This window comes from Pelobates fuscus, chromosome 6, assembly GCF_036172605.1.
Source record: "Pelobates fuscus isolate aPelFus1 chromosome 6, aPelFus1.pri, whole genome shotgun sequence".
Taxonomy (NCBI): Eukaryota; Metazoa; Chordata; class Amphibia; order Anura; family Pelobatidae; genus Pelobates; species Pelobates fuscus.
In genome coordinates this window covers 110,719,911-110,736,298 of record NC_086322.1, presented here as the reverse complement: position 1 = coordinate 110,736,298, position 16,388 = coordinate 110,719,911, and the positions used below count along the sequence as shown (strand labels likewise).

General features: G+C 43.4%; 1 protein-coding gene across 2 annotated transcripts in view; it reads left to right on the top strand.

The window, feature by feature from the left end:
- WDR17 (WD repeat domain 17) overlaps positions 1-16,388 on the top strand; it is a 110,583-nt gene that overhangs the window by 92,659 nt on the left and 1,536 nt on the right. For both annotated transcript variants that reach the window (XM_063458160.1, XM_063458159.1), the window contains 3 exons: positions 13,038-13,139; positions 15,417-15,515; positions 16,147-16,330. In XM_063458160.1, the coding sequence (XP_063314230.1) occupies positions 13,038-13,139; positions 15,417-15,515; positions 16,147-16,330 (385 nt within the window). The remainder of the gene's footprint in view (positions 1-13,037; positions 13,140-15,416; positions 15,516-16,146; positions 16,331-16,388) is intronic.

The window sequence follows — 16,388 nt, the reverse complement described above, 5'->3', positions numbered from 1 at the left end:
AATAATCTTAATTTTAGTAATAAAAGGAGGCGAGTATTTTGCATTGGCTTTCTTTACTTAAAACTCCAGGAGCAACAAATCAGTCAAAACTTTAAACCAATCAGAAAACAACAGTCATGACAGATATAAGATAGGACAGCCCCCAATTCTTCCTCTTTCTTTGGTGTGAATGTAGGTTGTCCCTTTAACTGGAAACGAAAAACTGTGGAAACTTGAGCATCCTGTCAACTACGAACTGTAACCATTGTGTGAGGGAAGTACGTTCTGCTTGTAGTTGATGGAAGTATTCATATTGAAAGGAAGAAGAAATAAGCGAAAGGTATTGGTAGCAGGCCTGGACTGGCCATCGGACACACCGGCAAATGCCGGTCTATGCAGGGCCGGCACTATCCGAGCGCCGGCCCCGCTGTTTTCCATGACAGGCCGGTGGGGAGATCAACGATATGCGGCTGGGGAGGGAGAGGAGGACCCGGCGGACTCTATCTTGCAGCTCCGCCGGGTTCCTCTCGCGAGATCTGGCCCGTTGCCATGGCCTGCAGGCTAGAGTTCACTCCCTGCTAGAACCACCAGGGATGGAGTCAGAGTGCCGCCACCCCCCCCCCTCCCAGGTACCACCATGCCGGTCCCCCCCCCTCCCAGGCTAAAGGTAAGACGGGAGGGGGGGGATATAATGCCTGCTTAGATTTTTTTATTTACTCTCCCCCAACACAGAATCCGTCTAACATTTACACACAGCACCCACACACACATCACACAGCACTCTCACACACATCACACACAGCACTCTCACACACATCATACACAGCACTCTCATACACAGCAATCTCACACACATCATACACAGCACTCTCATACACAGCACTCTCACACACATCATAGACAGCACTCTCACAAAACACATCATACACAGCACTCTCATACACAGCACTCTCACACACATCATAGACAGCACTCTCACAAAACACATCATACACAGCACTCTCACACACATCATACACAGCACTCTCATACACAGCACTCTCACACACATCATAGACAGCACTCTCACAAAACACATCATACACAGCACTCTCACACACATCATACACAGCACTCTCACTCACATCATACACAGCACTCTCACACACATCATACACAGCACCCCCACACACATCATACACAGCACTCTCACACACATCACACACAGCACTCTCACACACATCACACTCAGCACCCACACACATCATACACAGCACTCTCACACACATCATACACAGCACTCTCACACACATCATACACAGCACCCACACACACATCATACACAACACTCTCACACACATCACACACATCACCCTCACACACATCACACTCAGCACTCTCACACACATCATACACAGCACTCTCACACACATCATACACAGCACTCTCACACACATCGCACTCAGCACCCACACACACATCACACTCAGCACCCCCACACACATCACCCTCACATACATCACACTCAGCACTCTCAAACACATCACACACAGTACCCTCACACACAGCACACTCACACACATCATACATACACACACACACTACACTCCTAACATACACACTCTGGATCCCCTATACACACACTAGATTCTTTGTAAGCAAACAAATACTACACCCCTAAACACACACTCTCTACAAACACTACATCACCTATACACACACACACACACTATAGCCTGTATGCACACACTTGCTACATCCCCTATACACACATTCTCTACAGCCCCTAGCCACATATGCATTACATTACACCACAAACACAACACAACTAAAACCGACCTTATTACACAATACCACACCACAATCAGCTCACTCTACACACACGCAATAGCACAAGCAGGCTCCAAATACATGCACAATACTCTTTCCTGGCATTTTTGTCTCCTGGTATCCATTTATAGAGACACCAGAGACAAGTTACAAGGAAACACAGTGCAAGCATGTTGTTAAATTTGCTTGCGCTGTGCAGAACAAAACAGGGCTTTTTTCTCATGCTAGAGCTCTTCAGCAGAGCTCTGCGCATGGTCTGCCCTGGAAGAGCATTGAACCAACATGCTCATTTTGAGAGGGGGCGTGTTTGTCATTAGTGGGCCGCTGTGATAAAAATGCCCGGGCTACATTTTTTTACCAGTCCAGCCCTGATTTGTAGTGACCGTGATTCCACATCTCACTCTTGCTAATTACATCTTATAGTGTTTATAAATTTACTACTATGAAAACGCAAATTAAAGTTTCTTCAAACATCATAAATTACAAATCAAATCCCCCAGAATTTTCATTAATTACATACTAGAGAAAAGATTAGAAGCCATAGTCGGAGGTTGTCAGAGTAAGAACAAAATATATAAGGCACAAAAAATAATAAGAGTAGAACAATATATAGAGGCAAATGGAGGGAAAACAACTAAAAGGGGGGGGGAGGGGGGAATACTCGTCTGCTGTCATTACTAAAATTAAGATTATTAGTATACTACGTTAGCATAGTCTACAATTTTACCACATGACTGAAGGCTTTGTATTTTGCATTTTTAACGCTTTTCGAGTAGAGCAAAAGAAGCGTGAGAAGCAGGACGGAAATAAAAGATCCGAAAGGGATCAGAGTCCCTCTCCAAACACCAGCTAGATCATTTGTGCCAGTCAGTGAGCTCCATCTGGTTCCGGGTGCCCACGAATCCCATAGCAGGTCCTTAGTGATTTGCGATAGACCATCTGTAGCCCAAGCTCCCCTGAAAACGTCCAAGCCACTAGATCTAGTCATCCTAGAAGTACCAGGGGATGCAGTTCTCACTGCGGGCCAGATAGTAGGAGGGGAAACAAGGGTAGAAGGAGAGAATGGTCATAGGGTAGTTCTAGAAGGTCTGGGAACCACGCTTGACTCTGCCATAGTGGTCCCAGGAGGAGCAGAGATATCCTCTGGTTTCGTACTTAGTGCATCACTCTTGCCAGCATGGAGAATAGAGTAAAGGCATAAGCTCCCAGGTTCGGCCAGGTCTGAAGGAATGCGTCTACTGCTTTGCATTACGGATCCGGTCGCCAGCTGAAGAACCTGAGCAGTTGGCGATTGGGCTGTGATGCGAATAGGTTGATGGTGAGGGGACCTCTGCATTCATACAATTTTTGGAATATCGACTTGTGGAGGTGCCAGTCGCTGCTGTCCCTCCAGTGTCGTAAATACCAGTCCGCCATGAGGTTGGAGATTCCCGGTAGGTATTCTGCCTGTAACTTTGATATTGCGGGAGAGACAGAAACTGTAAATGTCCTTTGTTGCAACTGTTAGTGCCTGGGAGCGAGCTGTGCCCAGACGATTGATATATTGGACCGCAGAGATGTTGTCCATGCATAGCAGGATGCAGCAGTCGAACATGTGGCCGGTCAGACTGCGGATGGCAAAGGAGCCTGCTATAAGTTCCAGGCAGTTGATGTGCAAGCCACCAAAGGAGTTCCGTGCGCACCTCGTCTGTAAAAGGAATCGTCTGGTCGTATGGAATTCTGGATCGCAGATGTGCCTTCAGCCATTGCATGGCCCGGTAGTGAAGGGGACCTGGATAAATAGCCTGTATGGCGGGGGAGAGTAGTCCATCACCCGAGCGAGGAGACGGAGTTGGATATGGTCCATATCCAGTATCTTCTGAAATTCTTTGCGCATATCGGCTGTCTTTTTAAAAGGTAGCCAAAGCATGCATAAGGTGGAATCTATTTCGAACCCCAGAAATTGGACGATTTGCGATGGTTCCAGCGCTGATTTGTCGAGATTTACAACGAAACTCAAGGATTTGAGGAAGTCTAGTACAAAGTTGGTTTGAGAACATGGTCTTGAAACCGTGTTGTAAAAGAGTAGTAAGTCATCCAAATAGATTATGCATCAGATCCCTAGTGATCGTAGGCGTGCCATTACTGGCTTCAGCAGCTTCATGAAGCACCATGGAGCCGAGCTGAGTCCGAAAGGTAGGCAGGTGAACTGGCATGCCTGACCATGCCAACGGAATCATAGGAATCTTCGGCATGACTGCGCTATTGGTACCGACAGGTAGGCATCCTTGAGGTCCAGTTGAGTGAACCAATCGTCTTCGAGGAGCAAGTCTCAAGTAGGTGTATCCCTTCCATCTTGAAATGGTGGTATACTATGAATGAATTCATACTATGAATGAATCTTGAACTGCGCCTTTGGTGAAGAGAGTTCGGATTTCTTCATCAATCAGGGCCTCGTGGTCCATAGAGGTGGTGTCTGAACGGTTTGTAGGATCCATGCATCTGGTGATTTTTCCCAGTCCTGTAAATGAAGGGATAACCTTCCTGCATTTGTATGGAACGGTGAACTCACCTGTGGTAAGACGTTCTTGACCTCTGCCTCGGTAGCCTCTGGTTCTGTTTGTACCCCGGTGGGAGAATGAGGCCCAGTAGCTGGACGTGGGGTAGAAGGCAGAAGATGGTGGGTTAGGTCTGGAGCCTGCATTCCAAAATTGGCTGGTGGCTTGGCTCCACTGCCGACCATCCTTCCCAAAAACACCACCTCCTGGTGGTGGGCGGAACACTTGTCACCTGGACGATTGTGCCTTGCTGAGGGTGGTAAACAATGAAACGTGTTTCTTGAGCTCTGTTATAAATGTTTCTCCGAAGAGCAAATCGATGGCTGAAGAGCCCAGTTCTTTATAGGCCATATTCATCAGTTTCGAGTCAATTGTTAACAGTGCGGTCCTGCGTCTTTCAGGTGCACAATGCTGCGTTGGCGTTCCCCAGCATGCAGATACTACGTTGGGTCCATTCCCTGATGGCGTTGGGGTCTAGCTGCGTGCCCTGTGACAGTGCCAGGTCCGCAAAATATAGGATCTTGATGATGGGGCCAAGTAGATCCAGCAGCTTGTCTTGAGAGGCTTTAAGGTCCTTCTCAATCCCTTTCCATGGGTCGCGTCCCATCCAAGACATGAAAACTCGGGGGTAAATGCAATTTTGTCAGGCAGCATGGGACGTGGGACCCGGTCTAATGCTTGCGCATCCAGAAGTGGACAAACTTGGCCAGGTGGGTCAGCAGAGTCCACTCCGAGGATCGTGGGTGGCAGATGGTCTGCGGATTAAAGAGAGGGCAACATTGAGCGTCTAAGAACAGCTCTTCGCCTTCCAATGTGAATGATCCCTGTGTATCTTGTGAGAAGGTGTCCTCCGCGAAGGATTCCTTAACATATTTTGATTCCGAGTAGGGAACATCTTGCCAACCACCTTCATCATCGGAATCGGGGGCATCCGCCTGCCATTCGTCGATGATGTCAAGCTTCTGAGGGTAGGCTTCATACTCCACTGAGGAAACTACCGGTGCAGGTAGTTCTTGTCTAGTCGTATGTCTGCTATGTTTATCAGGTGCTTTCCATTTCATCCGAGCGTGCGATACAGTGTGTCCAGCTCGTTGACATTTTGGAAAGGATAGGGGGTCCTTAGTGGGGACCTCAGAGCCCAAAGTGCCATCTCCATCTTGTGGTGTCGGCCCCATAGCTTTAGTGGATACGTCAGGCGGAATTGCAAGCATTTTGGAGATAGCCTTCTCCATGGAAGCTGCCACTGCAGCATTTATCATCGCCTGAAAATGGGTTTGCTGTAGGATACAGGACATACGTATTAGACCCTTTGCCTTGGCAAGGCCTGGTGGGTAGACCCCTTGCTCGTTGCAAATTGAGGTTTGCCTGATATATGGGTGTATGCTAACATCTCTATGTGTGCTGTGATGTGAGGGCTCAGACACAGTGCCTGTCGTATTGAGCAGCTTATTATAGAAGGGGATGATACCCATGTATATTATGGGGAGGTGTTAAGAGACTGTAATAGCCAAAGTGATGACCTCTAAGTCCCCAGTCGGGAGGTACTGTATATACGTGGGTTTATCGCAATCCTTGAATGCCTTACATATTTACTTCCAGGAGCGCAGTTTGGTAGGTACCGCAGTCTGGGTTTTACTCCTAGTGCCCATGTAAGGTCAAGAGTGAATCTGCAGGGCATGTGGGTGTCACGTTTAAACATTTGTTATGAAGGAACACAACTGCAGATTTCGTATAGTTTGAATATTTATTAAAGAAAGTAAAAGGTAAAGACTTTAATTCCACTTTACAGGTACTGTAGCATTAAGTAATAAACGATAAATGAAGTCCACAGTTACATGCACTGTAGCTTTAAGGAGTAAACGGAACTGAAGCAGCAAGAGTCCTTTAGTAGTATTAGTTAATTAGATGATAAGAAGTTACAATAGCTGTTCCATAGACTTTAACTGAAGAAAGATAGATGCAGCTAACTGAGACAAGTATGTGTTGAAGTTAGCTGTAACGGTTGGCTTTAACGAAGGACTTTGGAGACAGGAAATAACAGCTTTAGATGCAACGTTTATCAGAGAAGTTTTACTTAGCTTCCGGCTTATAGAACACTGGTTCCCGAGATTCCTCAGAGGCAGATTATCCTGCATGGATAGAGTTCAGCTTTAGCCGTGGATGAGGAAAGGTGAAGGGAACTTTGCAGAGTCTTTCAGTCCGGTCTGGTAGCAGAGGCTTTCACAACGAAGTTGTAGCCGGGTTGTGAGTAAGGAACGTAGTTCAATAATCCAGCCCTGATCAGCTGGTGCAGTCAGATTAAATAGGGAGACCGAGTCATGAAGAGGTGTGGCTAAGCTCCGTGGAACCAGGAAGTAAGGGGATATTATAGTTAAGGCATGACAGTATCCCCTCCTTAATGAGCAACCTCTGGGTGCTATTGACTTGGTTTAGAAGGGTAGCGTTTGTGAAACTGGGAAACTAATTTGTCAGCATGAACGTCAGAGGAGTTTTCCCATGTATCTTCATCAACTCCATATCCTTTCCATCTGATGAGATATTGTAAGGAGCCACGATGGAACCTTGAATCCAGTATACTTTGAATCTCGTATTCTTCTTCACCCTGGACCAATATGGGATCAGGAGAAGTAGTGAGATTTCTTTGGAAAGGGTCAGGATGATGAGGCTTCAACAAGGACAATTGATTGGATCTTTGGCATACAGAACAAGATTTGACATAAGATTCGATAGTTTGGTCTTGACGAGGCCACCAACAGTATCTTTTAGACAATTCAAGGGTCCTTTTCATATCTTGATGACCTGCCAGAGGAGAATCATGAATTAATTCAAGTATTTTAATCCTGAAGGAGGGAGGCACGTAAATCCGGTCTTTGAAATAGTAGAGACCGTTTTTCTTAGATAATTTCATTGATTTAGGAAGTTCAAGAGCATCTTCACTGAGACCTTTAATGTCGTCAATAAGAGAAGATAAGATTCCAATGACTTTAGGCGAAGGAGGTACTTGAGGAGTTTTGTGTTGAGAAAGGACAGCTCCAATTGCAAATTCCGAAGCATCCATTTCAAGGACATAAGGATATGAAGGATTTGGAAGTTGAAGGATAGGAGCTGTTGTAAACTTTCTCTTTAATTCACCAATGATTGTAGGAGGAGGAGACTCCAGTTCGGTGTCAGAACAACATGAGGTTTTAGCTAGTTCTTTCGTAGACTGAAGAATTGGAATACGTTGCAAGCATGTTTTCTTGCAATAATCAGAATCAAATGCAAGAGAGAAGGGAAACCATGAGATTTGAGGGTTGTGGTTCCTTAACCAGTTGATCCCCAATATAATAGGAAAAAATGGTGATGAGATGACATCAAATATAAGACTTTCCGTATGAGTATGATTGATGGTTACTTTTAGAGGGATGGATTCATGAAGTATTGGTCCCGATGAGATGAGGGACCCGTCAATCACTTTAACAGGTACAGAAGTTCTTTTACGAACACAAGGAATTTTATTCTTTGTTACAAAGGCTGAGTCGATGAATACTCCATTTGCACCGGAATCGATAACAGCCTTGGTTATGATTCTTTTATTGTCCCACTGTAATACAAGAAAGATAGGGGACATTTGAGTATTTGCTGTAGAGGGAAGTACACTTAGGATGGAAGAGGCATGAGACGGCCTTCTGCCTTTTGTCCGTTTCAATGAAGGACAATCAGAGACTGAATGAACTTGAGAGGCACAATACATGCAGAGGTTTAACATACGTCTTCGATTTTTCTCTTCAGGAGTGAGGGGACTTCTTATTATCCCTATTTCCATAGGTTCGATTGGTTCAGATGGGTTGTCAGGAGGCTTTGGAGCCCCTAGTTCCATAGGTTCACTTGTTAAGGAAGTCTTTTCTGGAGCTTTTGAGGGAGTGAAAGGTTTGCGGTCTTTTGAAAGAAAAAGAGACTTTTCGGCCTTTCTTTCTCTTAATCTTCTGTCAATGCTGATTGATAGGCGAATTAGAGCGTTCAAATTAGTAGGGAGTTCTGTTCTAGATAATTCATCTTTTACAGCTTCCGATAAACCAATTCGAAACTGGTTGCGCAATGTGATGTCATTCCATTGCGTTTCTATAGCCCATCTTTTGAATTCAGCAATGTAATCTTCAACGGGTCTATTTCTTTGCTGTAGTGTTCTGATTGTTAAATCAGCTGTAGCTTGTTTGTTAGGATCTTCATAGAGAAGAGACATGGCTTCAAAAAATTCATCCAGTGAATCTAAGATGGGGTCATCGTTTTCCAGAAAGGAATGAGCCCATGACATAGGTTCACCTCTTAGAAAGGAAATAACCGAACAAACTTTAGTTCTTTCTGTAGCATAGGATCTAGGTTTCAAAGCAATTAAAAGTTTGCAAGAGTTGAGGAACTCCCTGTATCTGGAACGATCTCCATAGAACTTTTCAGGGTTACACACAGCAGGATCACTAGCCGAGTGCAGAGTAGTATGAGGAGTATGAGTTTGTAAATCTCTGATATAAGTGAGAAGTCTTTCGTTAGTAACTTGCAGGTCTTGCACACTTTGGGCTAGTGCATTAACTCTTTGATTCAACGTAGTTATAGTAGAATCGAAATCTGCTGGATCCATTACAATGGCTGGATTATTCTGTCACGTTTAAACATTTGTTATGAAGGAACACAACTGCAGATTTCGTATAGTTTGAATATTTATTAAAGAAAGTAAAAGGTAAAGACTTTAATTCCACTTTACAGGTACTGTAGCATTAAGTAATAAACGATAAATGAAGTCCACAGTTACATGCACTGTAGCTTTAAGGAGTAAACGGAACTGAAGCAGCAAGAGTCCTTTAGTAGTATTAGTTAATTAGATGATAAGAAGTTACAATAGCTGTTCCATAGACTTTAACTGAAGAAAGATAGATGCAGCTAACTGAGACAAGTATGTGTTGAAGTTAGCTGTAACGGTTGGCTTTAACGAAGGACTTTGGAGACAGGAAATAACAGCTTTAGATGCAACGTTTATCAGAGAAGTTTTACTTAGCTTCCGGCTTATAGAACACTGGTTCCCGAGATTCCTCAGAGGCAGATTATCCTGCATGGATAGAGTTCAGCTTTAGCCGTGGATGAGGAAAGGTGAAGGGAACTTTGCAGAGTCTTTCAGTCCGGTCTGGTAGCAGAGGCTTTCACAACGAAGTTGTAGCCGGGTTGTGAGTAAGGAACGTAGTTCAATAATCCAGCCCTGATCAGCTGGTGCAGTCAGATTAAATAGGGAGACCGAGTCATGAAGAGGTGTGGCTAAGCTCCGTGGAACCAGGAAGTAAGGGGATATTATAGTTAAGGCATGACAGTGGGTTTACCTCGTATTAGAAATAGGGGGCTCACCCCTACATGCAGCTGTAGCAAGCAGTCTGCACACCAGGCATATCCAGCACATATAGAAAACTACTGTCAGGTAGTATTTTTGGCATGAAATGTAAGCATCAATAACCAGTACCAGTTCTATAGAGGTTAATTGTAGTAATCAATCTTGTCAACATACAGTAATTGCCCATACAGCATGAAACTATGCATAGATAGACCTCATTGCAGCAGAAAACTTGTATTATGGCTGTAAATTCACCTTGTTTTCACCTAGTGTGTTGTGAGTGGTATGAGGTGTCTCTACTTGCGGTAAGGTGCTGGCCGTGATTACCGAGTGCCTGTAATGAAAAACAAAATGCCCGTCATCAATCTTGCGATCTTGAAGAGATCCAAGATGGTCACCATGCGCGAGGACCCGGCGGGAAGAACTCCTGCGGGTTAGAGAGTGAGTGCAGCGATAGAGAAGCCCTGACAGCCCCAGAAATTAGTGTCAGAGAGACCCCCAAAAGCCCGAAAATGTTGCGGCCAATGCTGGACGCGACCGGAGCATACAGTATGCAGATTTGGAAAAGTGAGAGGCCCGGGAGCCACAACAAACAGGTGTAGGCTAACAGGAAAAGTACAAACACAATATAAGATTGGTAGATAGCAAGTACAGGGACTACAAACCAATAAAATAGGCTAACCAACCATAAAGAGACAGCGTGAAATAAATAACAGTACATAAAACAGTCAAATTAGGATTATATAAGAGTGACAAGCTAAGAAGCATATACTCTGACCTGTTCCTGCAGGAGCAGCAAATAAAGAGGGAGAATTGGGGGCTGCCCTACCTTATATATGTCATGACTCTTGTTTTCTGATTGGTTTAAAGTTTTGATTGACTTGTTGCTGCTGAGGTTTTAAGTAAAGAAAGTCAATGCAAATTACAAAGCCTCCTGTCATGTGGTAAAATTAGAAATAACTCAGTATGTGCAGATCAAGCTGTAACACTGCACATACATCCCCCTATCACCATGATAGTCAAATCAAATCACTGAAGAGGTCATGGTGGTTGGAGTAACCCTTTAAGCAACATTTCATTAAAGGAACACTATGGCATTAATCAGGAAGACAGCTACTAGATGTGTTTTACCCTGCAATCAAAACTTTGCTATATTTATTAAACATCATTGCTTTATATTGCAGTGATAAAATAACAGGGGCACTGCACACAGACCACTTAATTGAGACTACGTGGTCTGGGTGCCTTTAGTATGCCTTTAACACATTATTTTATATCTTCATTGAACAATGCACTTTTTAAAATTCATCTATGTGTTTTTTGGTTTTTTTTTTTAATGTGTTAATGTGTAATAAACATTATCAGCATTGTTTAAACGTAAAGGTATTTACTGGTAACAGTTAGGCATGTGCATAGGGAAATGTTTCGGTTTGGTTCGGCATTCCGAAATTCAGCAATTTGGCACTTCGACACTTCGTAAATTCGACACTTCAGCACTTCGGAAATTCGGGCACTTCGACACTTCGGAACTTCGGCATTTCGGGACTTCGGCACTTTGGGACTTCTCCTGCAGCCTCTTAGTAGATAACTCCCTAATTCCCACCAATCAGAGTGCTCTGAGCCTAATTGCAGGGTCCCCCCCCTTTATTGGTATTTAGTTGGGCCCCACCTGCCGCTCAGGGGTGGGGGCCAGGGGGGAGGACATTAGGTCCCCCCCTTATTAGTATTTAGGGCCCCCACCCACTGCTCAGGGGTGGGGGCCAATGGGGAGGACATTAGGTCCCCCCCATTAGTATTTAGGGCCCCACCCGCCGCTCAGGGGGAAGACATTAGGTCCCCCCCTTATTCCAATTTTGGACCCCCACCCTCTGCTCAGGGGTGGGGAGTAGGACATTTGCCCCCCCCCCATTATTAGTATTTAGGGCCCCCACCCACTGCTCAGGGGTGGGGTCAGGGGGAGGACATTAGGTCCCCCTTATTTTACTGTAGGGCCCCCACCCACCGCTCAGGGGTGGGGGCCAGGGGGGAGGACATTAGGTCCCCCCCTTATTAGTATTTAGGGCCCCCACCCACCGCTCAGGGGTGGGGACCAGGGGGGAGGACATTAGGTCCCCCCTTTATTAGTATTTAGGGCCCCCAACCACCGTTCAGGGGTGGGGGCCGGGGGGAGGACAATAGGTCCCCCCCCCATCATTTTACTTTAGGGCTCCCACCCGCCGCTCAGGGCAATAGATCCCCCCTTTATTTTAAAAGCCCCCACTCGTGCGTCGCGGGTGGGGCTTGAGAGGGGGGACCCTATTTTTTTTTTTTAAACAGTGAGCAGCCACAGGCTGCTCACTGTTTAATAGACATGCCCCTACTCGCGGTATAGTGAGTAGGAGCAAAACTTACTAATACTAAGTAATTTTTACTTAGTAAATTTGGCTGAAAGACCAATTTAGGGAATGAGGGGGAATGAGGGAGTTATCTAGTTATTCATTCCTGTCATTACATTGACTGGCTAAGTAACTTACATTTTATATGAATGTATGTGACTTGATTGTTGTAAGTGTTGCAAATGCTTACAGCTGAATCCTGGCTATGTTTGTATACTTTTTATTTAAAATTGTATACAGTGTAACATTCTTCATTCTTCCACTGGGTAAGTATATTAGTTCTTAGGCAATACTGTACTTCGGCACTTTGACACTTCGGAACTTCGGCAACTTCGGAACTTCGTCAATTCGACACTTCAGAAATGTGGTAATTTGGGAACTTCGGGACTTCATCCATTCAGCAATTTGGCAATTCATCTATTCAGACATTCGGAAGTACCCGAATGTCCGAATTGCCCGAAATTCATCCGAATTCACATTCGGACCGAAACAAATTGCACATGTCTAGTAACAGTCATAATATGAAAGAGGCACTCTAAACAGGGGAGGACTGGCAACGTTTAGCCTGAGAGCAAGCACAAATAAATAAATGGCCTCTTTTTGCACCCACAAAATTAAACTGTGTGGATGGTCCTGCCAACTCACACTGTGCAGATGATATATTTCTTTGACAGACAGAGACTGTTGGAATCAGGAGGAAATTGCAGGTCACCAGCCCAACGACAAATGTAAGCTCACACAGTGCTGAAGCAAAGATTTTAGACAATTTCTGCTTTCTGCGGTCAACAACTCTTGGGGGGTTATTGATCCAATGCCACCTTGCCAGCCAGTCCCTATAAAAAAACACTCATCAAAGCTCTAAACAACCATCAAGTAGGTCTGCTGCATACAACCGAGCCGTGTTCTGACATCGCTTTATATGACTATATATTTCCCACATTGTGTTTCAAACAATATTAATTCTCTCTTTGTATTTTCTTACAGAGTTCGTAATGAGCTGCTTATTTTATGTGGATACACTGGTGCCTTGCTTGCTATCAGGAGACACTATGCTAGCATTGTTCCCGCACTTTATGAGTACACAAGGTAAAACTAATGCTAATACGGTCTAATGTTTCATATTGAATAAAATGTGAGCAGTATGAAGGAGCTAGGTATAAAGTATTACTTGCCGGAAGAGCTAAGTGTGGAACCATGTGCAGTAACTTTGCATTGGTTTATGTTATGACTGCTTAACTTTTAGAATTTTGACCCAGAATTGCTTTTATTTATAACCACAGTTCCTAGCCTCTCGTGGTAGTAATTTAATAGGGAGGAATGTGAGCATATTTTTCTGTTTTTGTTTTTTTTCAATCCTCAGTGGGGGGGGGGGGGGGCTGGCAGAGAGCAATTACCTCTCCTGCAGCTCCTGTCAGCTCCCTTCTCCTCCGCGCCGGTCTGGGCAGCTCTTCTGTCGCTCACAGTGTAAGTCTCGCGAAAGCCGCACTATGACCGCGCGGCTCTCGCGAGACTTACACTGGGAGCTGACAGAGGTGCTGAATGGACCGGCGCGGAGGATGAGAGAGCTGGCAGGAGCTGCAGGAGAGGTAAGTAACCGCACACAACTCCCTGTCTGTATTATGGCAATGTAAATTGCCATAATACAGACAGTGACTCGAGTATAAGTCGAGTTGGGGTTTTTCAGCACAAAAAATGTGCTGAAAAACTCGGCTTATACTCGAGTATATATGGTAATTTGCAAAAAAATACTAAATGTTAATTTTAGACCAAATTTTATTTTAAACTAAATGAACACTCCAGAGTGGAACAGACCCCTCCTTCATTTAAAGTTTTATATAAATAATGATTTAAAGGAACACTATAGCATCAGGAATACATACATGTAGAGACTCACTTGGTGCTGTCTCAGTGATATCATCCTGGAGGCGTCACTTCCGTAATGATTGTCCAATCCAATACATAGAGGAGAATTGCTTTCCCTTGTTTAACTCTTCATTCAAAACATTGCCATATCTACTACCCGGCAATATTTTAGGTTGAAGGGCTAAAACGAAAGGACCACTGCACCCAGAACACCTCATTGAGATAAAGTGATCCGGGTGCCTATACTGGTCCTTTAAAAACATGCGAAAAAAATGAACTAATATTTGATGGGTGTTTTTTGTGTGCAAATTTAAATTTATAGTGCAGCCACTACACCACTACTCTTACCTAATCATCAGTTTATTTGTCTCTGTTAACTTTTTATACCATTGTTTAGCTTATCTAATAAGCATTGCTTTATTCACACAAAAAGAGTTTTTGGAAAATGCTAGTTCAGTATTTTATATTATTGAAAGATAACAACTGAATCCCAGAAACCTAAATCATGACAAAATGTACAGCAGTATTTTTTGAAGCAAATAAAAAGAAATGCTGCTAGTTGGGAGAGAAGGGCAGAATGAGTGGACTTATGGAAAGTTAAAAAAAAAAAAATCATAAGTTTTAGACATGGCAGTACCAGTTCCACAAGAAATCTGCAAAGGTTCTACTAGTGATTATTTATTCATTCCCACATTTGCTCAGACAAGGCACCTAACCACTACTAGAGAGCATAATCCATGTCCTTTAGAATCCAATAAACTATTCTTATCTCATTATCTCTGCCGCACGGGAGTGAGCGCAGGACTTTTCTTTTTGTAGATGTATTCACTTTTTGTATCACACAGCCTGGTTACAATGCAGCCGCCCATACCATGTGTTCCCTATTAAGGGTTAACAAGTATATAGGGGTTTATATAAAAAATACCCCTCTCTGTCTCATTAGAGATATTTTTGCCAGAAGCTCAAGTAAACAAGGTGAAGGGTCAGTGTAGGACCCATCTAGGGGGGTCTGCCTTGACGTTGGCAGGCAGGCATTCCCTCCAGTGGCCATTGGAGTAACTAAATGACCTCCATTTGTTTAAATATACATAGGGATTAAGGAGAGAGCGCAGGTAACTTTATTTCTTTGGTTTTTACTATATGTATTAGCTGGCGTGTACTGTGGTCATTGCTGCTGCCCAGGAGTGATGGGAGTGAGCACAGGACTTTTCTTTTTGTATTCGTTCTCTTATCTCATGCACTCCACCATACAATAGAGACAGTCTTTGAAACCGGTCATTGGTGCTCTTCGATTCCATCGACCTAGCTGGGTCAAATTGGACCATTATGGTAACTTTGGCTGCTGATGAGTAGCATACGTTAAGAAGCATATTGATTTGTAATTCTGTGGCATTCAAATAGTTTCTGAGAACGTGATTGTCTCTTTTAATTATACAATCTCTTCTAGTTTCCCTTGACACAAATACATCTATTTGCATTTTTCTCTACAATGATTTATAGCCAGCTGTTGAAACGTCGTGAAGTGTGTGTTCCCCTACAGATAGAGCAGCTTTCACTGGAATTAGATGCTTGGAGGGCATGTACCCGTTCATCAAACAAGTAAGTCTTGAAACTGTTCAACATGAGTTACAATATGTGTTAGTGAAAACAAACAGTCTGGTAAACCATACAATCGAGGACAGTTATAACAGGACATAAAAGAGCAATATAATAGTAACTCAAAATGTATGTTCGTCCACAAAAATGTGGTTGTCCACAAAGGTAATATAACACCTTGCATGTTTTACTCAGGGGCACAATTACTGGTCTAACGCTACCCCCATAAATATCAGGCTTACAACTCTATCTTGTCAAACTACTCCTTAAAGGACAACTGTTAGCGTTTTTTAAAAAAAGTTTATTAAATTTAATAAAACAATGATTTTTTTTTATGATGTACATTCCTTTTTTTTTTTTTGAGACAATTTCACTTTTTAAATCTCTGTGATCAGCTGTGTTGGGTTAGCTGTTATATGATTAACTGCTGTTTAATTACTATTACAGATATTTATATAGCGCTAACATATTCAGCAAAGCTGTACAATAGGTAAAACAAGAAAACCAATTAATTCTAACAAAACACATATCTAAAAAATGCTCAGCCTTAACTGCTTTTGCAGAGACATATGCATAAGAACTTTTATAGCATATTAGTATGCTGACCTAATGCATTTTTCTATACGACTTATAGATTAAATGAAGATATTCCATACACACCACCTTCAGAGTCACAAAGAAAGGTTTATTCAAATCTTCTACAGAAAATAAAAGAGGAACCTCTTAAAGGTTTGATCGGACCAGACTATGTCACAGGATCCAATCTTCCCAGTCACTCTGATGTGCATGTATCTTGTTTAACAGGGTTACGAATACAGGTAGGTTTATACTTTGTAATAATCAATTTTCATGTAAGTTTTGATTAATTCTATGTTC